The sequence below is a fragment of the Geotrypetes seraphini genome, chromosome 14 (genome assembly GCF_902459505.1).
Source record: "Geotrypetes seraphini chromosome 14, aGeoSer1.1, whole genome shotgun sequence".
NCBI classification, from domain to species: domain Eukaryota; kingdom Metazoa; phylum Chordata; class Amphibia; order Gymnophiona; family Dermophiidae; genus Geotrypetes; species Geotrypetes seraphini.
Genome location: NC_047097.1, coordinates 7,931,764 through 7,955,300, shown reverse-complemented (window position 1 = coordinate 7,955,300; position 23,537 = coordinate 7,931,764). Strand labels below are relative to the sequence as shown.

General features: G+C 41.2%; 1 protein-coding gene across 3 annotated transcripts in view; it reads left to right on the top strand.

Annotated features, from left to right (window-relative positions):
- The window catches only part of PKM (pyruvate kinase M1/2), a 71,344-nt gene that overhangs the window by 6,262 nt on the left and 41,545 nt on the right, over positions 1–23,537 (top strand). For 2 of the 3 annotated variants that reach the window (XM_033920206.1, XM_033920208.1), the window contains exons 2-5: positions 10,099–10,274; positions 10,938–11,029; positions 17,855–17,986; positions 19,366–19,552. In XM_033920206.1, the coding sequence (XP_033776097.1) occupies positions 10,118–10,274; positions 10,938–11,029; positions 17,855–17,986; positions 19,366–19,552 (568 nt within the window). In that variant the 5' untranslated portion in view covers positions 10,099–10,117. The remainder of the gene's footprint in view (positions 1–10,098; positions 10,275–10,937; positions 11,030–17,854; positions 17,987–19,365; positions 19,553–23,537) is intronic. The other variant, XM_033920207.1, reaches the window with a different exon arrangement.

Genomic DNA, 23,537 nt, shown 5'->3' with positions numbered 1-23,537 from the left:
GCCACACCAGACTGCAGAGGCAGCCCTTTGCAGAGGAGAATGCTTGTGCTAGAAGGGGTGGATTGCTTGGCAGATGCCTTATGACCTTTATAAGTCATGAGCAAGGTGTTGGCTTATGCTAGGTCTTGGTTCACAGAATGCTGTGGATCTGGCAGTGGGCAGGTGACTCTTTAAGGGACAGATGCTTTTCAGTAAGGGCCTTCACATTATGGCCAGTGTGGCAGAATGCTGCCCTAAGTCTCTTCTGGAAAGTATACCACACCAACCTCCGGGTGGGAGTAGGAGCAATTTTCACCCCTACTGTCATTCTTGGCAGTAAACCCAGGGGACCTCTGTCCAGAGGTCATTCCAGGGTTATAGACAGCAATTCAGCAACTCCAGCAGTCAATTCTCTCTTCAAGAAGCCCCAATAATACCAAGTTTCCAGCCACAGCTCTGCATTTTGGGGGTGGATGTTGACACTTTGGGGAGAGTGGGAGAAATTTCTAGGGCCAGTGGGTGTTGGATATCATCCAAGTGGATCATTAGATCTGAGTATCCGAGTGGATCACTAGATCGAGTTTATCACCTCCTATGGATTTGTTTGTCAAATCTTCAGCCAAATGGCCAGAAAAGGAGGCCAAAGTAGGGGCCACGCTTCAAAAGGGAGTCCTTCCTTAGCATTATGGAAGCAATTGTCACTATTCAGGCTGTTCCTCCTTTCTTCCAAGTGGATGTGGCGGCTCAATAGAGGGAGATTTTCTTCTGGACAGTGATGAAATGTTAAGAGGAGATCTATTTTGCAGAGAATCTGGGACTGACCCCCATTTTGAAATTTATTTTTTTGACCCTGACTACTATAATGCTGTGTGGGTGGGGGGAAGCATTTTTGTTTGTTCAATTTTATATACTATTCTCCCAGGGGAGCTCAGAACAGTTTACATGAACTTATTCAGGTACTCGAGCATGTTTCCCTGTCTGGCTCACAATCTGTTACGTACCTGAGCCCGTGGGGGAATTAAGTGACTTACTTGCCCAGGGTCACAGCTAGCACAAACGTGCCAAGAAGAGTAAAGACATAATAGAGTTGCACAGGTTTTTGCACTTTGGTGGAATGATCTGTACAAAGGTATATTGGCTTACCACTTCTAAAGGGGGGTGATGACTTTAAAGCTGTTTGGAGACAGGTGTATAGCAGATGGCCCTGGTCCTGGAAAAGGAGAGGATACAAAAATAAGAGAATTGACCCAATGATCTCCACAGACAAATCCAAGAAGAAACAAACAATGTGGAGAAGTGATGTTCCTGAGATGGACTTTTATTAATATTAAAACTTGGCAAACCCCATAAAAATCTCTAGGATGCAGTCCGCTGAAAAGCTTTGGATCCTGGACCCAACACGGCCTGTTTTCGACAGAAAGTCGTCTTCAGGAGTCCCTATAAAGTCGTCTTCAGGAGTCCCTATGAAGTCCTATGGTAAAGATACATGGATAAAAATGCCAATCGGAAATAAACTGTTCCGTAGAAGCTGTGTGCTCAAAAAGCATGGACATGGGCTCAAAAAGCCGAGTGATACAGCAGATATGCAGTTTTCAGCTGATTGACCCTCTGTGCAGATCCTTAGCTCAACCTAGCTCTGAAGGTGGACAAGAGAGTCTCTTGGTATTTGGAGAATCTTGGAAAAATGCACAAGATTGCTGCTTATGCTTGAAGACCATTTGAGAAAACCTTTGGTTTAGAACACCAATATTTGGCCTGGTCTGTGGAGAGTGAATTAATTTGCCAACAGTCCCCTAGTTTACTGGTCCTGACCTGGACCCATATTTTATTCAGGTTGTGTAAACTTTACCCTACAGTTAATTATAAGTGTGTGCCTTTGTAAGACTACACCAGACTGGCAGGAGTTATTGAGGCCCAGAGTCAAATGGCAGATATTTTGTATGGTTAAGGCTATTCTCCTTGGTAGTACTGGAATGTTTGATGCACATTAAATCATTTTGTGATGTCTTGTTAACACAAGGTTGTGTGGCCTGGGTGCATAATGATACTAAGGGTTCCTGTGTTGCTTAGGTGTGTGCATAAGACTGGAGGTGGCTGCTTTTTTTTTTTTTTTTCCTTCCCTCTCATACCCCCCCAAAAAAAAAAATTTCCAAGCATATCTGGCGAGCCAGATCACCCATTCAGTATCAAGATGAGCATCTTTTTAAAGATGATCTTCTCCCCACCCCTTGATATTTCAAAGGGCAGCAAAAGAGCTACCTACAATGTGCTAGCATATATCCTGTAGTTGTGCTAAACCTCTAGCATATCAAAAGTTTGGTGTATAGTGTTTCTATCTTAATTTTATCAAGTTAGGGTTTGATTTGCTAGAAAATTGGCCCAACAGCTTAGAACAAGGATCTCAAAGTCCCTCCTTGAGGGCCACAATCCAGTCGGGTTTTCAGGATTTCCCCAATGAATATGCATGAGATCTATGTGCATGCACTGCTTTCAGTGCATATTCATTGGGGGAAATCCTGAAAACCCGACTGGATTGCGGCCCTCAAGGAGGGACTTTGAGAGATCCCTGGCCTAGAACACTTGTCTTGATAAGCATATTGACAACTCTGTATTGGTATCTATTCCTGGTTACAACTTTACGACAGGGAGCTTCTTGTTCCCTGGATACGGTAATTGAATCGGATTTTGGCCTGAGAAGATAATGAACAGCTAATATGTTATTCAGAAAACTGATGTTGATGGTATATTTCTTTTTTGAAGCCTTTCATAGTCTTGTATTTTTCCATGCGGATACCTTGAACCAATAAACATCACAAAATAAACCTAACTACTAATATCTATCTACCTGACATATGCTCTCCAGGCTTGTCTAGATTTGCAAAATTCCTTTTAGATCACAGGCATACATTCTTGCTAGATTAAAACCATTAAAGGCAGCAAGGGTTAGCTTCATAAAGAAGCTGGATGTACTCCGGGGAGGGGCTGTAACAATTAGCGTGTGGTAGATTTAGTGATAGCTATGGGACATATTGCTTTTCTGTAGAGAGCAATTAATCTCAAATAGAAACCACTGAAAGAGCGTTTTTACTGCAAGACCCACAAGGCAGAAGATAGCTCCATGTACCTCTAGTGCAGGGGTGTCAAAGTCGGACCTCGAGGGCCGCAATCCAGTTGGATTTTCAGGATTTCTTCAGTGAATATGCACGAGATCTATTTTGCATGCACTGCTTTCATTGTATGCTAATAGATCTCATGCATATTCATTCGGGAAATCCGGAAAACCCAACTGGATTGCGGCCTTCGAGGACTGACTTTGACACCCCTGCTCTAGTGCATGGGTAGGCAATTCCAGTCCTCGAGAGCTGGTGCCAGATCAGGTTTTCAGGATATCCACAATGAATATGTATGAGATGGATTTGCATGCACTGCCTCCTTGAGATGCAAATCTATCTCATGCATATTTATTGTGGATATCTCAAACTTAACCTGGCTCCGGCTCTTGAGGACCAGAATTGCCTACCCCTGCTCTAGTGTTTTTGCAGATCACTACTTCACACTTAGGAAGTTACTTGTACTTTTGAAGCTATTCAGGTGGTGTGCAGGAATGGTTAGTGCAGTGGCCTGGGAACCTGGTTCAATTTCTGTTGCAACTCTTTTTAACCCTCTGTTGCCTCAGGTACAAAATAAGCACCTATTTTTATATTTCTTCAAAGTGAGCTCCATTTCCCACTCTGTCACCTTCCATTCAACCGGTTCCTAATCCAATCACTTTAGGGCCTATACTGAAGGCACTCAGTTTGTGTGGAACCATGTCAGGGCTTTGCTAAAATCTAAATGTAACAACTAGTGCTGTTCCTCAATCCACATCTCTGGTTACCTAGTCAAAAAAAAAATCAACTTATCAGATTTGTCTGGCAAGACCTGCTTCTAGCAAGACCAGGTCCTGCAATCTGTTGGATTTCACAAACTTCATTCTTCTGTTGTAGCAGACTAGCTGTTGCTGTTTCATTCAGGTCACCAGGCCTTGCATTTCTTTATTGCAGTGTTCGTATGTATTTGCATGCATGCCTGCCTTAACCATAGGCAGAAGAACGTCATTAAAATTTTCCCAAACTGGGTCTTTTTTACAGCCTGCTGCCATTATAGGTTTTCTCCTCCAAGGACAGACTAATCCACAAGTCTTGGAATCTGTGTGTGTGTATAGCCTGATATTAGTCTGCTCAAAATGTTTCACTTTCTTTTTTATGCTTGCCCCACCCTCTTTACACATCTCCTTGTGCAGATATGTAAATTTAGCAGTAGAGTTGATTCTGTGTACATCGATTTTTGCTAAGATCTTTCTCAATTATGTATATATAACATTTTTTGCTGTGAAAACGTTCTCTGCAGACACAAATTTAGTTTTAAGAAATATAAAACCAAGCATTGGTGATAGAAAAATTGCTCATGACATTATGAATGGATTAATGGAATTCATTTACCAAAAATGTAAACATTGCATGAATATACAGCCTCAAGCTACATAATTAAAAACTAATCTTTATTTCATGATTTAACTTATTTGTACTATATCTTAAATAGAAAACTGTCTTTAGACTTTCCGCAAAGCATTTTATTTTAAAAATTCCAATTTTATCCACCCTGACATGGAGTATGTTGGATACAATAGAACAATATGAAGGCAGAAAAAGTAAAATATGATAATGCATACAAACTTGTTCAGTCGAATCACAGATACAAGGGTTCTTTGAAAAGTTTCTGAACTCTCATTTTCACACTCAATCAAAAACACATTTTTCCCAACATCCTAACTACTTAATCCATCAGAAAAGAATATCGCAAAACAGGGTGATTATGTGGAAAAATAATGTAATTTTGCTTTTGAGATATTTAATAGTGTTTAAAAAAAGTGCAGAAACTTTTGAAGATCTCTGATGCATTAACCAGTAACAGTTTCTGTATGTGTTTGTATTTAAATTAAGGGACTATTCAGAAATTTTGATCATTTAAAAGAATTTTAACCTGTCAAGTTATCCTTTATTCACTGACTACTCTAAACATTTAAATCGGTTTTCTCCCCAGAACATTTTGAGTAGTGTCCACCCAACTAAACAGAAAATGTTATGATTACTGCACAGTGCTACCCATGCAAATGGGCTTTGCTCCCTTAGTAACTATTTGAATGAGGGTGCATTGCAGTAATTAATGTGAGAAATTAGTAACATTATCTTTGCTGGTATTGCTTGGTATTTTGTCACCTTCAGTCACTGAAGAATACTTCTTTTCAAATGTTATCCCACACTCTGCTGTGGTCATAACATATTCCTTTGTTAGCTTTAGATTTATTATCGCATCTACAGAGTCTTACTTCACACTTAAAAGCAATCCATGCTGGGTTACCCCCATATCTTACTTCATTGTTTCATCATCCTCTCACCTATCTGTCTTCACAGGCTTATTGCTGCCTATTCTCACTCCCACCCACCCACCCCCGCCCACACATACATCAAGATGCTACGAAGGGCATTCAATAATTTCTTCCTGAGTATGAAAGAAAGTACAAGCATGTTGAAACAAGTCTGTGTATGTTGGGACATGTCTCAAGGTTACTTATGCACAGACCTCTTGCGAATCAAGTAAGAAACTGCTAGATTTGGAGTACCATTCAGTGATAAAATTTCTCACAAAAGGAAAAAAGCCAAAGCTGATCCACGAATGCATGACTGCCGTTTATGGTGAGTCTGCCCCATAATCCTATAAAGTTAAAATTTTGGAGTAAGCAGTTTAAGTGGAATAGTCTATTGAAGATGATCCTCACACTGGACAGCCTGTGGAAGCAACTTCCACAGAAATGTGCAAGAAAGTCGAGGATTTAATTTTGGGAGATGGCTATTTGAGAAATCTTATCTCGGCAAGTACAGTTTTGAAAATTAATTCATGAAAAGTTGGGCATGTCCAAGGTTTAGTGCAAGATGGGTTCCAAGAATGCTGACATCATGTTGGAAGGCTACAAGACTCCAGTTTTGTCGGCAGAACTTGGAAATGCTCCATGAAGACCAAGTGTGATGTGGGGTGTGTTTTTGTTTGTTTTTCATAGTCTGGGGACTGGCAATGAAACTTGGGTTTTAGAGATCCTAAGTCCAAAATGGAGTTGGTGCAGTGGAAATACAAAGTCATCCTCCACCCCACAAAAAGTTCAAGACAGAAAAATCTGCAGACCAAGGCATGGCAGCTAACTTTTTTGCTTCTGGAGTTCATGCCACACAAGGCAACCATAGCCGAGGAGAGTTACGCCAACACAGTAGTCGCTTTGTGGGAGTCAATCAAGAAGAATAGATGAGGAAAATCACAGCAGGCATGCTACTTCACAACAGTGCACTGGTGCACATGTCATGACTATCACAGGATGCCATGTGAGAATGTGGGTTTCAGCAGCTGAATTATCCACTCTACAGTCCTGTCCTGACCTGACTCCCTCAGATCATTTTCTGTTTGAGTTTTGAAGAAATCTCTCAGTTGATTCAAGTGATGAAGCTGTGATGTCCTGGTTTGAAGGTCAAACAGAAGAATTCTTTTCAAAGGGGTTAGTCATTGCAGGAAAATGGGTGAAGTGTATGGAGCTATTTTCAAAAATTATTTGGTTTTTTTCAGTACTCTTTCCTACTGATATAGATAAGTTATTGAATACCTCTGGTATTCTATACCTAAGGAAAATACTGGTATGGTAAGTGATTGGAACAAAATGCAGCTAGAGAAGTGGTTTTTTTTTGTTTTTAATAAATCTTTATTCATTTTCACCTCTTACAACAAGTGTATCAATAAGTTGACAATTGAAATTTAAATACATCACTTGAACATCTGTCAAATTTAACAATAATACATAAAAATGTATTCCCTTCCCACCCATCTCTACCATAACATATGCAATCAAATATATCCTATGAAATATTCTTATTTATTCAATCATTTAATAAAATTCAAAATTCCCCCCATCCCTTCACTTGCATTGTGCTTATAAAGGAAAATGGTATGTATTCATTACAAAATTTTGTCAATGGCCCCCATATCTCTTTAAATTTGTTATAATTCCCTTTATGTACGAGTTCCACCAAAAACTGTAATTAAGCCTGCTCCAATTTTTCCAATTATGCGTGATATATGTTGTAAGGCGACTCGGGGAAAATCCCTTCTCTTCAGAATCACAGGTCTTTGGAACGACCTTACTACCCCGCTGTGGAACCTGGACTCCCTCCAATTATTCTGCAAGCAACTGAAAACCCGGCTTTTCACTAAAATGTAATTCTATCCCCCCTTACTCTTCTCTTCTATATATAAGTTCTTGTAAACCGTGCCGAGCTCCACATCCGTGGAGATGATGCGGTATATAAACTTAAGGTTTAGTTTAGTTTATTATTTAATGAAATTTGGCTCTTTGTTCTCATTGATGTACTAAATAGAATTGTCGTATGACAAAGCCCCTCATTTTAATAGTTTGAACTCTCCCCCACCAAGACAGATATATTGGATTCCATTGCTCACACATTTCTGTTACCTTCTGCAATAAAAATTTTTCATTCTCTTTTATTGTCTTCCAGCATGTTTTTATCCAAAGTCCCAGGTATTTTAATCCACCTTCCTTCCATACAAAAAAAGATGAATCAAACAATCCCTTTGTACAATACACATTCAGTGGAAGAACTTCAGATTTACTCCAATTTATCTTATAACATGAAAATTTTCCGTACTTCTCAATCAATTCAAGTAAATGTGAAATGGTTGTTCCTGGATTTCTCAAATGAAGCAATATATCATCTGCATATGCAGAGACTTTGTATTCCCGATCCGAATAAGGAATACCCTGTATCTTCTTTACTTGCTGAATAGCTAATAAGGGTTCCAAAATAACATCAAAAAGCAAAGGAGATAGGGGACAACCTTGTCTAACCCCCAGCCGCAACTTAAAAAGCTCTAAAAAATTATTATTAATATACAGTTTTGCAACAGGGGAGCTGTACAATGTTTGTATCATTTGTATAAATCCTGAGCCAATTCCAAACCATTCCATAGCTTGATACATGAAGGTCCGTTCCACTCGATCAAAGGCTTTCTCTGCATCCAAGGACACAGAAAAAGCCAGATCTTTCATGGCTTTTGTTAAATTTAACATATGAAAAGCCAATCTTGTGTTATTAGATGAGTGTATCCTAACAACAAATCCAGTTTGGTGCATATCAATAATAAAAGGGAGAGCCTTAGCTAAGCGTAAATCCAGTGTCTTAGCCAAAAGTTTACCATCTACATTGATTAATGAGATAGGCCTGTAATTTGAAACTAAAGTGGGATCTTTATTTGGCTTTGGCAAAACTATAGTCAATGATTCTGCCATAGTACCTGTGATGTAACCCTTAGCTAGTTGAGACTGATATAAATTTAACAGATGAGGTAATAAGATAACTTGAAATGATTTATAAAATTCTACTGTGAAACCATCACCACCTGGAGCGGATCCAGCTCTAAGAAACTTCAATGCGGATCCTAATTCTTTTAATGATGTAGGCTCCTCTAAACTTCTTTTAATGTGTTTAGGAACTTTCGGACCATTAATTAATTTCAAAAACTCTAATCCATCCTTTCCACTTATCATAAGGCTCAGAAGAATATGTCTTTATAAAAATTTAAGAATTGATTTAAAATATCTCCAATTTGAGTATGCCTAACACCTTTCTCATCCTTTATTGCAATAATTTTTGTTGTTCTTTTTGAATTAACTCTGTTTCCGCATCTTCCATTCTTTTCTCAATGTTATTTGCTTTAATTTCAATCTGCTCCATTCTCTTAGCAAGAGTAGAAACCTCATCCGTAAGATTGTTTACTTTCATAGCAATGCCCGAAACGATCTCTTATTCGTTCAGTTCCTTCAGAACTTTGGTGTCGCCATTTTTTTGAAGAGGTTGATTTCAAAGGAGTTTCTGGCTCAGGTTTTGCTTGTTTAACACTCCCAGATGCCAGAAACGCTGAATCATTTTTGGTTTGCTTTCCCAAAGCCATTCCGAGTCTCTCCCCTTTTAAAAACAAATCTTACGCGTGACTTATTTCACTTTCAAGATCTGACAACACGGAGCTCACCAACCTTCTCCATGCGCGACCGCTAGAGAAGTGTTCCTTCAAAACTTAAAATCTTGCTTGAGACTTGCAATTTTATGCTGGTTTTCTACTTCATGCCAGCTAGTTGTCAAATGTTTCTGGGGAGAACGCTAAACATTTTTGGTTCTAAAATTAATAGTAGTTGGCTGTTGAACAGCACTTGAAACATTTGATAATTGTAATTACCAACTGGATTGGACCAACCCTTGTTGGGGGTGGGGGGACAGGGGAACATTTAAAAAAAATACCCTTCTCAAATGTCATTTCAATTTTCGTAGTCCAAGTTATTCAGAGGTGTAAATCTACTATGACTAGCTCATAAACTTAATTCCTTTTTGGTTACTATCTAAGGGGCTGAGCCTCAGATCCCCGTGTGTTGTATATGTTTCACAAGCACACTAGAAAGGGAATTAACCTCACTGGCTCATGCTCCCCTCCTGCCCTGTTAATCAAAAACACTTTTAGTCCTTGTTTAAAAACCATAAGTTTAAAGAACTAAAAGTGTTTTTGATTAACAGGGCAGGAGGGGAGCATGAGCAAGTGAGGTTAATTCCCTTTCTAGTGTACTTGTGAAACATATACAACACACGGGGATCTGAGGCTCAGCCCCTTAGATAGTAACCAAAAAGGAATTAAGTTTATGAGCTATTCATAGTAGATTTACACCTCTGAATAACTTGGACTACGAAAATTGAAATGACATTTGAGAAGGGTATTTTTTTAAATGAATATGTTGTTTTTCATCCTGTATCTGATTTTGGGGACAGGGGAAAGTCTCATTTCATGATTAGGTATATTATTTCCTAGAAACCAGATCTTACTAATATGTATTCCATAGATATGTTCCTGAGGCAGAATATGCTGGCTGCTTTTTTTTTATTTTTTTATTTGATTGTAAAGCCTGTTGCTGTATTGACATCTCAATTTCAAAATAGTCTAGCATCTAACTAACTAGGTTCCTTAATTCTCTTTTAGGTAAAAAATTGAAGCAATCATGTCGAAACATCACACCACAGATATGGGGAGTGCATTCATCCAGACACAGCAGCTTCATGCTGCAACAGCTGACACATTTTTGGAACATCTCTGCCGGCTAGATATCGACTCGGAGCCTATTGTAGCAAGAAATACTGGTATCATCTGCACTATTGGTAAGTAGTACAGTAAGTAGAAATGGGGAAGAAAAGTAGGATGAGGTTGTAGGTTGCAGTAAGAATGCATGTTGCTCAGCTTTATAGGTGTAGTCTTGTTGGGTTGGGTGGCTGGTTTGGTTTTGTTTATTTGTTTCTTGGGGTTGGGCCCAAATGCTCCAGGTGCTGAATAGTCCTCCCCCCCCCCCCATCCCCAGTGAAGCAGGGAAACTATACCTATGGCTTGCTGCATTTGAGTATAGAATCTATACTCAAATGCAGCAAGCCAGATGTAAAATTTGGAGACTGGCAGTGAGGAGAAGTTCTATCCACAGAACCAGTACAATGTAAAACTGTCAAGGTAAGGTTGTTGCCCCCTCTTAACATTACTATTGATATTGTGTTTACAGCTAGTATGTGCGCTGAGAATTCTGTGCTGCTTAAATCCATAGTTCTTAGTCCTCTGAATTGTCCCCATTTTGGAAATTTCTAGTGACACTGCTGTCACATGTGGTGGTGGTGGTGGTGGTGATGGTGGTAGTGCAATATTCAAAATAATTCTTTTTGAAAGAAGGTGATGAGTAATTGAACAAAAGGCTAGAATTTAAATGTGTCTCTTGTTTGGTTTTTTTTGTTTGTTTGGTTGTTTGTTTTTTATTTTAACATGGATGGTTTGTCTCCTAGGCCCAGCCTCCCGCTCTGTGGAAATATTGCAGGAAATGATTAAATCTGGAATGAATGTGGCTCGTCTTAACTTCTCTCATGGAACTCATGAGGTAAGCATAAAAGCATCTGTATGAGGGGGCATTAGCTTGTGGACAGGTTGAGAGAATTGTATAATACCGTGGGCCTTCAATCAGTCTTTAATTGCAGTAATTGAGGTTCAAGAATTCACCATCATTTTCTCATATAAAGAAACTAGTGGGGGAAATTTCCATATGGCAAACTAACTAGGTTAGACTTTAATTTCTATTCTTGTACTAAAAAAAAGTGCCTTCTACTCTGAAATCTACTTTATTAAGAGAGGTCATGAGTACTCTTTTTGGCTGCTTTATTCCAAAACCTTCAAGCATGTCCTTCTAGTTGGTAACGTGTGCTCCAAAGGCATTAGTGGGCTTTGTTTAAAGCAAAGGGGTTGAGTGAAGATTGTTGGTGAATAGTCCTACATTAGAATCCAATCTTTGCCACTAAGAATGCTGCTGCTTGCCTCTCTCAAACTGTCCTAGCCACTTCACTAGTGTCTTCTATGTAGACAATTTTGCAAAAACGATGCCATATTCACTCTTAGAGATGGTTAAGTAACATTCTCTAAATGCATCAGGACTCGCTGCTTTTACTCACCACTGTTAAAAGGCAGTATAGCCTGCTTTTCGAGGTCTGGCAGCTATGTTAAGTGCTGGTGATTGAAACACAATTAGTCACAACTCTAAAGCCTTTTAACATAACAATTTCCATTGTTGGAGAGGTTTGCAAGACATATGTTTAATAAGTTTATGTATTTATGATTTAATTTGTATCAAGATCATTGGCAGGCTAAGATGCCTGTTGATGCTCTCTAGTCCCCTCTCAAAAGAACCTTTTGTGTATCTCCTTCCTTGGCATAGCCTCCATCATATATAAACTAAGCTCTGAAACAAACCCACTTCTGCAAAATGCTAAAAATAACAGCACCCTCTCCTGATGCCTCTTATAGATAACTGTTTTATATCCAGTAGGAACTTTCTGGTCCACTATTACTTTTTAATAGTGTTATTAGATGTACATGGTGCAGCACAGTGAGGCATGTTGATATTAGCTGACCTAGGGTTCCCCTCTTGCTCTTGTCTTTCACTAGTCTGGCTAGTCTTTTTTTTTCCTCCATTTTTCTCATTATTTTTACTCCTCTGTCATGTTCTTTCTCTTTTATGGTCAATGTTTTATCCTCTTGTTCTTCTGTTCCTTTGTCTCACTTGATTCCTGTCTTTACCTGTTCTCTTGAGTAAGGAAGTACCACTAAGAAAGCAGGAGGAGATGGTATGGGGGACAATAGAAAATTAAGCCTAAATTGAAAATAGCCCCACCATTGTTGGACTTCTGCTAGGGGGGGGGGGAAGAGAAGAGAAGGTACAAACAACTCTTGCATGTTAAGTCATGGCTTGGCATAAAACTATAACACTTCAATATGTGATCCTTTTATTTTTCTTCTATTTTGTCTTGCAGAATTTATCCTTTTTTTTTTTTCATATTTCTCTGCTTCACTTTTTTTTTCTGCAAAATAACATTTTAGTTTTACATAAAATGTAACGCTTATTTTTCAAATGCACTTATCTTTGAAGCCCAGTACATAGACTGAGCTACCTCCGACCCTATTGGCAAGCTTTTCTTTACTTTGAGTAAATTCTTGTACGTTTTTTGGGGGATTTTTTTGTGTTTGTTTTGGGTTTTGGTTTTTTTACTGCTTTATACTATGAGTAAACTCCATGTATGCCTTTTTTTTTTTTTTTTTTTTTTTTTACTACTTCCTTGATTAGCACATGGTGTTTTGCTGCTCATACAGAGCTTATGCTCTTGTTATTTGATGCTGCTACTCAGAAGGTCACATGAAACTTTATCCATTCATACTAGACGAGCCCCTCAAAACATTTTTATAATTAGTACTTTGCACTTTTCCAAGCCAAGCTGGCTCTGAAATTCTAGTCTGATGTACCCTTGTGGTCTTTATGATTCCTAAAGGTCAGGTGTCTTCAGCTTAACTGATTGATAGCTTCAGCAGATAGGAAGCAGTCGGAGGAAACCCCCTACGTTCTGCGCCATCCTAGCCTTTCCATGTAGATACTCAATGTGAACTAATAATAGAATTTGTTCCTAGAGGCTGCATAGTTATATCTTCTCTAAAAATTTAGGACTACTTTTATATTCCATAACTAATTGGCGGTCCAGAGGAGGGCGACGAAAATGATAGGAGGCTTGCGCCAGAAGACGTATGAGGAGAGTCTGGAAGCCCTGAATATGTATACCCTAGAGGAAAGGAGAGACAGGGGAGATATGATTCAGATGTTCAAATTCTTGAAGGGTATTTACGTAGAACAAAATCTTTTCCAGAGAAAGGAAAATGGTAAAACCAGAGGACATAATTCTGAGGTTGAGGGGTGGTAGATTCAGGGGCAATGTTGGGAAATTCTACTTTACAGAGAGGGTAGTGGATGCCTGGAATGCGCTCCTGAGAGAGGTGGTGGAGAGTAAAACTGTGACTGAGTTCAAAGAAGTGTGGGATGAACACAGAGGATTTAGAATCAGAAAATAATATTAAATATTGAACTGTGTCTGTATATGGCCGTTTAGTGAAGGATGGGCTGGGAGGGTGTAGATGGGCTGGAGTAAGTCTTAACAAGGATTTCGGCAGTTGGAACCCAAGCACAGTACTGGGTAAAGCTTTGGATTCTTGCCCAGAAATAGCTAAGAAGAAAAAATTAAAAAATGTAAATTGAATCGGGTTGGGCAGACTGGATTGACCATTCCGGTCTTTAGCTGCCGTCATCTACTATGTTAATGCCATCTCTGTGCCCCTTTTGCAGATAGCTAGCATAACACATAGCTGACTCATCTTAAGCAGCTGATTCCTAAGAGATTTGAGCAAGGTATTTTTTCACTCAGAGAATAGTTAAGCTCTGGAACATGTTGCCAGAGGATGTGGTAATTACGGTTACAGAGATGGGCTTAAAGGTTTAGTCAAGTTCCTGGAGGTAAAGTCCATAGTCGGCTATTGAGACAGACATGGGGGAAGCCACTTCTTGCCCTGGATCAGTAGCATAGAATGTTACTACTTTTGGGGGGTTTACCAGGATTGCCCACTGTGGTCTGACCCAGTATGGCTATTCTAGCGTACTTGTGCCAGTAGCACATGATGGTGGCATTGAGCCTTCATAATTTGACTTTTTTAAATTGATTGTTTTTTTTAAATTAAGGTGTCTGAAAAAAGCTGGTCACCTTAGCAAATTTCCTGTACCATTTCTAGTCAAAATTCTCAACTAGTCTGGAAAAATATATTGCTTTAGTTTGCTGGGGCAATGGGGACATTAACCTAGCCAGAATGAGGTAATATCGAGTAACTTAGAATTCTCTGTAGTGAGAAATGAAGCAGAATTTAATTTTGCTTTTGGCTGCTTGAGAACATGTAATTAAATTGCAGTACTTCGCAAATGCTATGCAGCATTAACTACTAGATAGTTTTAGTTATTTTGCCCGAGTTCTACCTATCCTGAAAAGCCAGAACAAACTTGCCACATTCTGTGCATTTCTTTAATATGGAAGCCATTTTATCATTTGGGTGTTTTTTCCAAACCTATAGCAAAAGTCCAAAATCCTTGATAAATGAGAGAAAACATAGTACTGTTTTTTGGTTAAGAATTACATACTGGGAATTTGTTCAATAATACATAATGGGAATTGTATTCTCAACCGTTATTGTGCTGGCTTTTAAGGGCAGAATACTACTTGCTGCTACTAACTACCACCACTACTGCTATTAACTATTTCTATAGCACTACCAGACATTCACAGCACTGTATAGAGTCACTACATTCTAATCTAGACACTTCAGGCAATCTATTAAATAAACCTAGCCAAAATCGGGTTTTAGATGTAGGCTGCTAAAAGCTGTGGTTTTTGTTTGTTTTTGGGGGGGTTTTCTGTGAGAACAAACAACCCCATAAGTGAAGATTACATTACATTTAGTGATTTCTATTCCGCTTATACCTTGCGGTTCAAGGCAGATTACATAAAAGTTTATAGGAATAGCATAAGAGATGTCATCAGAGTTGCATAAGAATTACCAATGAGTTGTCGCGATCTTAAGATGATAGATGTTGGGTAGTAAGAATTACCAGAGAGTTGTCAATATCTTAAGGTGGTAATTGTTGGGTAAATAGGGCATTTTAACATTAGTTGGGTAGTTAGAGGTATAGTAGAGTATATTAAGGGTTTATGGGTGGGTAGGTGGAGTTTGGGTAGGAACTGGTCGAGTTAGATAGGTTTTATGTATTTTTTTTTAATAGTTGGTGTTTAGTATCTTTCTTGAAGGTTTTGTAGTCTATGGTCGATAACAGAATGTTAACTGTCTGTCCAGTTTAGTTGCTTTAGTGGCTATTAGGTTGTCATATAGTTTTTTTCATTTGACATTTTTGGATGGTGGGTGTGTGAAAAGTGAGTGGGTTCTCCTGTGCCTGGATGAGGAGGATTGAGTTAGTTGGTTATTCCAGTAGGATGGGCTTTCCCCGTTAATAGCTTTGAATAGTAGGCAGTAGAATTTGAAGTGTACTCTTGCTTGTATTGGGAGCCACTGAGAGTCATGGTATGCTTCTGTGATGTGGTCATATTTTTTCAGTGAGTAGATGAGTTTTAGGGCTGTATTTTGTATAGTTTGTAATTGTTTTATCATGGTCGTTGTACATGGGAGGTATAGTATGTTGCAATAGTCTTAGTCCAAGGATAAGGGATTGTACCAAAAGTAGGAATTGTTCCTGTCAAAGAATTTTCGTCCTATGTCATCAACAGAGCCTGGCATAGGAAGCAGTAGCTCAATTTTTCGCACTACTCCTAATCAAAATTCTGTTGCTGTCATGTGATCTTTTTACAAGTACCCAGTAGTTCTTTAGTCAGGTTTTTTTTAGTTGTGGTGAAAATTTCACAACATATCAGTTCAGTGTGAGCTATTTTTAGACCTCTAGCTTTCTGCTGGGAGTCTTACTGCATTGTTTTTTGATGATTTTCCTGGGCAAAGAGGGGAGAGTGTGGTGCAGTGGTTAAAGCTTACAGCCTCAGCACCCTGAGGATGTGGGGGTCAAACCCACACTGCTCCTTGTGACCCTGGGCAACTCACTTAATCCCCCCGTGCCCCAGATACATTAAATTGAGCCCACGTGGACAAATGCATTTTGAGTACCTAAATAAATCCATGTAAACCTTTCTGAGCTCCCCTGGGAGAACAAGTTTAATGAATGATTAAATAAGACCCCCAGTGACTTCAAAAGTTGTTCAGTGCAACAGGGCCATACCCATTGTGGTGCCTGAAATATATGGGACCTGACTTATCCTTTTCTTCCTCCTCCTTCAGCCCTCCCCCCCCCCCTTTTTTTTTTAACAGAAATTCAAGCATTCATGGTAGAGAAGCTTTTTGATCATAATAATATTTAGCATCAAATATTGAGACTCTAGGAATGTACTCGTATCCTGTTCTTCACTCCGACACTGAACATTGGTGGAGGCTGTTGGGAGTTGTTAACCTGTCTTCCACCTGAAGAGGAAGAATTTGATCTTATCCTCTGGTACTGAGGGAATATGATGCAGAGCATTGGGCAGTGGCTGACATCTCTGCACTGCTCTCCATTGAAGCACAGAACAGATCACTGGTGTCCCTGAAGTAACCTCAATGTGAAGATTGCTCATCTCCAAGGCATAAGGGGTGTGACAGCTTCCCCAGAACTAAGACACACCAGTTCTGATATACCTACAAAGACCACACAGCTGGCAAAATGTGCCTTGACTGAAACAGGAGACTGAGTTCCCGTAAGAATGTGAGCTGACAAAATGGCCCTATGGGAGCCATCTGGAAATCATAGCCTTAGAAGTGGAAGCATCCTGCTAAATGGAATGAGTCAGCACAAACAAATGGTCAGAGACAAGCTCAAGTAACGCAGAAGAACTCTGTGCGCATCCAGTTTCTTCAACAAGCAATTCTGTGACTAGGAACCTTTTAGCTGAAAATCAGGCGCACACACATCCAGACTGACCAGGAAAAAAGAAATCATGTTTGGCAAGCACGAAGGAACCATCCGAAGGACACCCCCCCCCCCCCCCATTCTCCAAAATACAAAGGAAAGGGTCCCTGCCAGACCAAGCCTTACGTACAGACACCCTGTATGCCCATGTAATGGTGACCAGAAAAAACAGTCTTGTGCGTCAAGTCCAAGAGGGTAGCATCTCGAAGTGGCTCAAAAGATGCCTAAGCAAGGCTAGACAATATCTGGTGAAGGACCCAGAAAGGGAAAGGGTGCTTAACTGGTGGTTGGACATGAAGAGCTCTCCAAGAGTCTAGCCTTCCCTCTGACCTCTCCAGCCCCTTCAGAAACAGGAAGTTGTCTGAGGGGAAGCTCCAGAGCAGGTAGCAGATGAATATTGCTTGGACTGAGACCTGATTTAAGGAACATGGGAGGGGGAGGGAGAGTTGCTGGACTGTGAATTGGAGGATGGCAGGAAGAGGTGGATGCTTGGGGGGAGAATGCCTGCAGTATTTTTATTTATTTTTTACAATGATTATTGATATATGCAGCCATACTTTTAGTAGCTTAAATTGCTCTTTGTACAAGTAGAAATGTGTATTCTTCCCGATCTTCAACATGAGACCCAACTACACTTAACATCTGCAAACATAATGTTATGGTACAGTTTATTCCAGAGAAGGCCTTCCATTAGTGATCCCATCAGTCCAAGTTCAACTTTTTTTGTTTCTTCAAACTAACAGAACATCTCAGACTGAGAAACCATGTAGAGAGAGGGAGCACGGAAAGATTATAGTGAAAGGAATGTAACTTAAATTTTTATTTTATTCTATTAAACCTTGACAGTACCATGCAGGCACAATCAAGAATGTGCGAGAAGCCACAGAAAGTTTTGCTTCAAATCCCATTCTCTACAGACCTGTGGCTGTTGCCTTGGATACAAAGGGTCCTGAGATCCGAACTGGACTGATCAAGGGAGTAAGTACATGGTTCTTTTTTTTTTTTTTTTTTTTTTGGGGGGGGGGGTTCCCTATATTTACCTATTACTCTGGCTATGTGAGTGTGAAAATACTGCATTGAATTACAGGTAGTACCCAGTTTAAGAGTGCTCAACTTACATACTGCCTTTCCCTTTCTCTGCCAATGTTTTCCTAATTTGTGTCTCCTGCAAGTGTTTATCTCCTCTGGCCAGCTCTCTCCTCCTAGCTGCATTTCTCTTGGCAAAGCCGCAAGCAGTGGCTCCTGCACATGATCCCCTGGTCTTCACAAAGTCGTGATCAGTGGCTTGTGTATGCGGCCCGCTGAGCCAGAAGCCTTCCCTCTGCAGATGTTGGAGGGAAGGCTTCTAGGTCAGTGGACCACATGCAGGAGCCACCAATCATGGCTTTGCAAAGACCAGCAGACCACGTGCAGAAGCTACCGCTCGTGGCTTTGCAGAGAAGTGTGGCTGGGAGGATGGAGTCGGCCACAGGAGGTAAACACGGAGGCATGAATTTTGGATGCAGAGGGGATGATGGGCACATTGGGACATGGAAGGGAGGAAGAGAGACTGTGTTGGCATAAAGGAGAAGCAGGGTCATGTTGGGACGCACAAACTTTGGACAAAGGATGGAATAAAGGAGGTGGTGGGAGTATGAACATGGGACACAAAGGAGGCGGTGAGAGCATGAACATGAGACACAGAAAGGAGTAAGGGAGGGAAGCATAAATTTGGGACACGGAAAGGAGTAAGGGAGGGAAGCATAAATTTGGGACACGGAAAGGAATAAGGAAGGGGAGCATGAATTTGGGACATAGGATGGAAGTGAGGGAAAGATTCTGAGGTGGAGAGGGAATAGACAGGGAGAATTGGTGCACATGGGGAAATGAAGAAAGCAGGTGACTTGTTGGGCATAGGGAGGGAGAAATATTGGACGTGGTGGTGGGAGAAGCATAAGGTACAGATGCATGGGGAAGAGATGAGGGAGAAACGTTGGATGTGGTGGTGGAGAGGGAACAGTGGGACTGAAAAACCAAAAACAAATGTAAACTTATCTTTTCTTCCTATTTAAACGACAGTACTTTATTTTGGGGACTGTTTCTTTAATGTTAAATACTTTTATAAATGGTGTATTGTACAGGATCCAAGTTACATACAAATTCAACTTAAGAACGTTTTTAAAAAGAAACTCGGCTGACTGAGGACTCTTTCTATACAGGCAGTCTCTGGGTTGAGAAAATTTTATACTTTAGAATAGCTCAGGTGTTCCAGTGGGTGTTGGGATGTGTTCAGTTTATTTACTAGCACAGTGACATAGCTGAGATTTAAGTAGTTTTGTGAGGTTTTTTTTTGTTTGTTTTTTTGTTTTTACTTGTAGAGTGGTACAGCTGAGGTGGAGCTGAAGAAGGGAGCAACCCTGAAAGTGACCCTGGATGATGCTTATCAGGAGAAGTGTGATGAGAATGTCCTATGGGTAGACTACAAGAACCTCACCAAAGTTGTGGCACCCGGCAGTAAAATTTATGTTGATGATGGTCTCGTTTCCTTACTAGTTAAGGAAAAAGGTATGTGACTGCAGCACTGAAGTATTCATTTTCTGTTAATGCTCCAAATAGGATACTACCATCAAGGAACAATTTCATATTGACTATCAGACAGTATTTCATTTCTGCACTTGAAGCCTCTTAAAAGCAATGAACAGTTTAAAAATTTCCGTAAATACTTGGTTCCAAACTGTACCGTATTTTCACCTAGATAACGCGCACCCGTGTAAAACGCGCACACGGGTATAGCGCGCAAAAAACACATATTTATGTACATAAATTTTTTATATACCGAGCACACCCGTATACCGCGCATGCTGCCCGACTCTCCTTTCGCCCGCCCCAACTCTCCTCTGGAGACCCCGACTCTGTTTTCGCCCGCCCCGACTCTCCTTTCCTCCTTGAAGTCCTGTCCCTACCCTGAAAGCCTGATGCCCCCCCCCACGACATCCGATTCACCCCCACCCCGAAGGAGCGCTCGCACCCCCACCCCGAAGGAGCGCTCGCACCCCCACCCCGAAGGAGCGCTCGCACCCCCACCCCGAAGGAGCGCTCGCACCCCCACAGCCTCACCCCCCTCCCCCATGGAGAAGCTGTCTACCTTGTTTCTGGATGCCAGCGAGCCCAGCTGTTTTCTCTGCCGGCGGTCCCGCCCCTTCTCTGAGCCCTGCTGCGCTGCTTTTTCTTCCGGCAGTCCCACCCTTTCTCTGACATAACGCGCGTGTTATATGCGAGAAAATACGGTATTTAGAAGACTCAAAGGGGCAAGCAATCAAATGCCGCAAAGTGTAAAATGCTTTTTTGACAAAAAACCTTTACTTTAACCTCAGTGGGTTTAAAATGGCAATGCTAATTCTCTGGGCCTGGTTCATAAAGATTTGTCTTCCCTTTCAGTGCCTATGGGAAAAGACTTTGATGAATCGGGCCTATATATATTAGGAGGGGGATATAATTTTTCATTTAGTACTTTCAGCTTGCAGTTTTACCATGCCACTTATTCCAGACTGTTGGTTGTTTGTTTTCTCCTTGTGTCCATTTTAACAAACACAGAATCTGTTCTCTGAATTGATTTCATTTGTACATCTGTTTCCTAGATTAAATTTGCAATCTTAATATAGAACAAATCTCCATATACAATCCCTATTGCATCATAATTTATCCCCCCCCCCTTTCAAAGTCTCAAAGCCCAAATTTAAGCCCTCAATCTTGTGAAGATTTAGGGTACCAGCTTTTTTTTTTTTAATGCATTTCTTGTCTTGAGCTACTAAGACATAAGCTAAATCTAAAAATATCCTCTGCCCTAGCTCAGGTTTGCCATTTACGAAAGTGTATATTCATTTCAGTCCAGTCCTCAAGTCTGTTAAAACTTGCTCTAGCACCAAATCCAAATCCTCCACTGGTAACTTTAGCATCAGACTGGATTCCAAGGGACAGAGAGGGAAAACTGCTTGAGAACCTGAATAAATGCATGTAAACCGTTCTGAGCTCCCCTGGGAGAACGGTATAGAAAATTGAATAAATAAAAAATGATAGCTTGTCCAGTTCCCATCAAAGTCGTAGGGCTCCTTTTATCAAGCCATGCTAGCGGGGGTTAACGCGCATGACGTTTCATCACCCGTTAACCCCCGCGCTGTCTTAAAAACTACCGCCTGCTGAAGGGGGCGGGAGCAGCTAGCGTGGCTAGTGGTTTAGCACGCGGTATTACGTGCATTAAACTGCTGGCGTGGCTTGATAAAAGGAGCCCTTAGACTTTTGTATATTTCTTTACAATGATTTTATGATCATTAACAATCACTTAGGCCCAGATTCTCTAAAAGTGCGTCCCGATTTTAGACAGCTGTAGGCGTCCTACAGCTGTCTAATCAGCCAATCGGGATGCACGTTTTTAAAAAAAACAAAATGCTCCCCAGGCAGGCCGCCTATATTGAAGGCGAGGCCCTGATTCTGTATAGGACGCCCGGGAGAGGCGTCCTATTCAGAATCGGCCTAAACTAAACCCCGATTCTGTAACCGGCGTCCATGTTACAGACGCGGGTTAGAGAATCGGGTTAGATTAGACACGGCCCGCTACACTTATCGCGGCAAGGGATCTCTCTGCCGCTATAAGTATAGCGGGCCGCGGCCTGTCCGATCGGATGCCCCCCCCCCCCCGACACTACTGATGCTGGCAGGAGAGTGTCCATTCCCTCCTGCCCGAAGACGGCACCCCCCCCTCCTGCCCGAAGAAGGCACATCCCCCCCTCCTGCCCGAAGACTGAACACCACCCCCCCGGCGCTAACAACCCCCAAACTAACCTGTTCTTCGGGCCAGACGGTTCTTTCCCGTCTAGCCGGTAAGCCCGCCTCGTCGAAATGAGGCGGGCTCGCCCCTTCCCGGCCCATCCCGCCGAAGCCTAAGGCCTGATTGGCCCAGGCTCTAGAAGCCTGGACCAATCAGGCCTTAGGCATAGCGGGTCCGCCCATCCCCACTTGGCCAATCAGACCTTAGACTTAGTGGGGATGGGCGGACCCGCTATGCCTAAGGCCTGATTGGTCCAGGCTTCTAGAGCCTGGGCCAATCAGGCCTTAGGCTTCGGCGGGATGGGCCGGAAAGGGGCGAGCCCGCCTCATTTCGACGAGGCGGGCTTACCGGCTAGACGGGAAAGAACCGTCTGGCCCGAAGAACAGGTTAGTTTGGGGGTTGTTAGCGCCGGGGGGGGGTGTGCAGTCTTCGGGCAGGAGGGGGGGGGATGCGCCGTCTTCGGGCAGGAGTGATTGGGCACTCTCCTGCCAGCATCGGTAGTGTCGGGGTGGGAGGGAGATCGGTAATGTCGGGGGGGGGGGGCATCCGATCGGACAGGCCGCGGCCCGCTATACTTATAGCGGCAGAGAGATCCCTTGCCGCGATAAGTATAGCAGCTGCGTCTACTTACAATGTAGACCAGCATTTTGCTGGCCTACATTTTTAAGGTTTCTTCCTCTACTAGGGAGACGCGTAGGGCCACCTAGGTTCGCCTAAGGCCCTTAGGCGAGCTTAGGCGTCTTGCGGGTCTCCCTAGGCTCCCGGAGGTGCCTTCAGGCCTGCCTGGGGAGCATTTTTTTTTTTTTTAAACGTGCATCCCGATTGGCTGATTAGACAGCTGTAAGACGCCTACAGCTGCCTAAAATCGGGACGCACTTTTTGAGAATCTGGGCCTTACTGTCCCATATAACCTACCTTAAGCACAGTACCTTCTACGTTTGTTCAGGCTAATACTCCTAGTCTTAAGTATGAACATAACAGTAAGAAAGTTGTCTGTCTGGAAGGAAGGGAAAAAGTAGGGGCTCTTGGGGAATAAATGAGAAGATTAGACTTAATGGTACATAGTGTAGGAGCACAAGTGTTGTTTTTACAACCAAAATATAGATAACAAAATTATGCTGAAACATTTGCTAAAAAACCATTGTTATGCAGAAGTGCTACAGACACATTTTCAAAATAAGTGGAGGACATCAGTGAAAAATTAGTAAGCAACCAATGCATTCATATTAAAATGGCTTCATTCAATCGCCGGTTAAAAAAAAACTTTAATGAATCAATCTTTTATGATAAATCCAAGCAACTTCAGAAACTCTGCACTTACAATTTCTGGAACGATTCTTCATGTTAAACCCACTTTGGATAAAAATAATAGTCGCCTTTTCATGATTTTATCAGGAATAGAGGTTCAAATGATCACATCTAATTGGAAACATCATGATAGGATTAGTTTTTGGTGGGCAACTGTATGTGCAACATATAAATATGAAAAGATTATGGCAGAACATTTAGGGTTTATCAAATCCTTTAATGGGGTTTGGGGTCCATTAACTAATTTTGTCACATAATTAAAGTGATTCTTTTTTCTTTATGTTAGATTTCTTTGCACATCCAGGGTGGGTTGGAGAGTGGGGGATGGAATATTTATTTGGAAGAATAAATTTATTTATTTTTTTGTTTTTATAATATTGATAGTATAATATACATCATTACTGTTTATAATTAGGT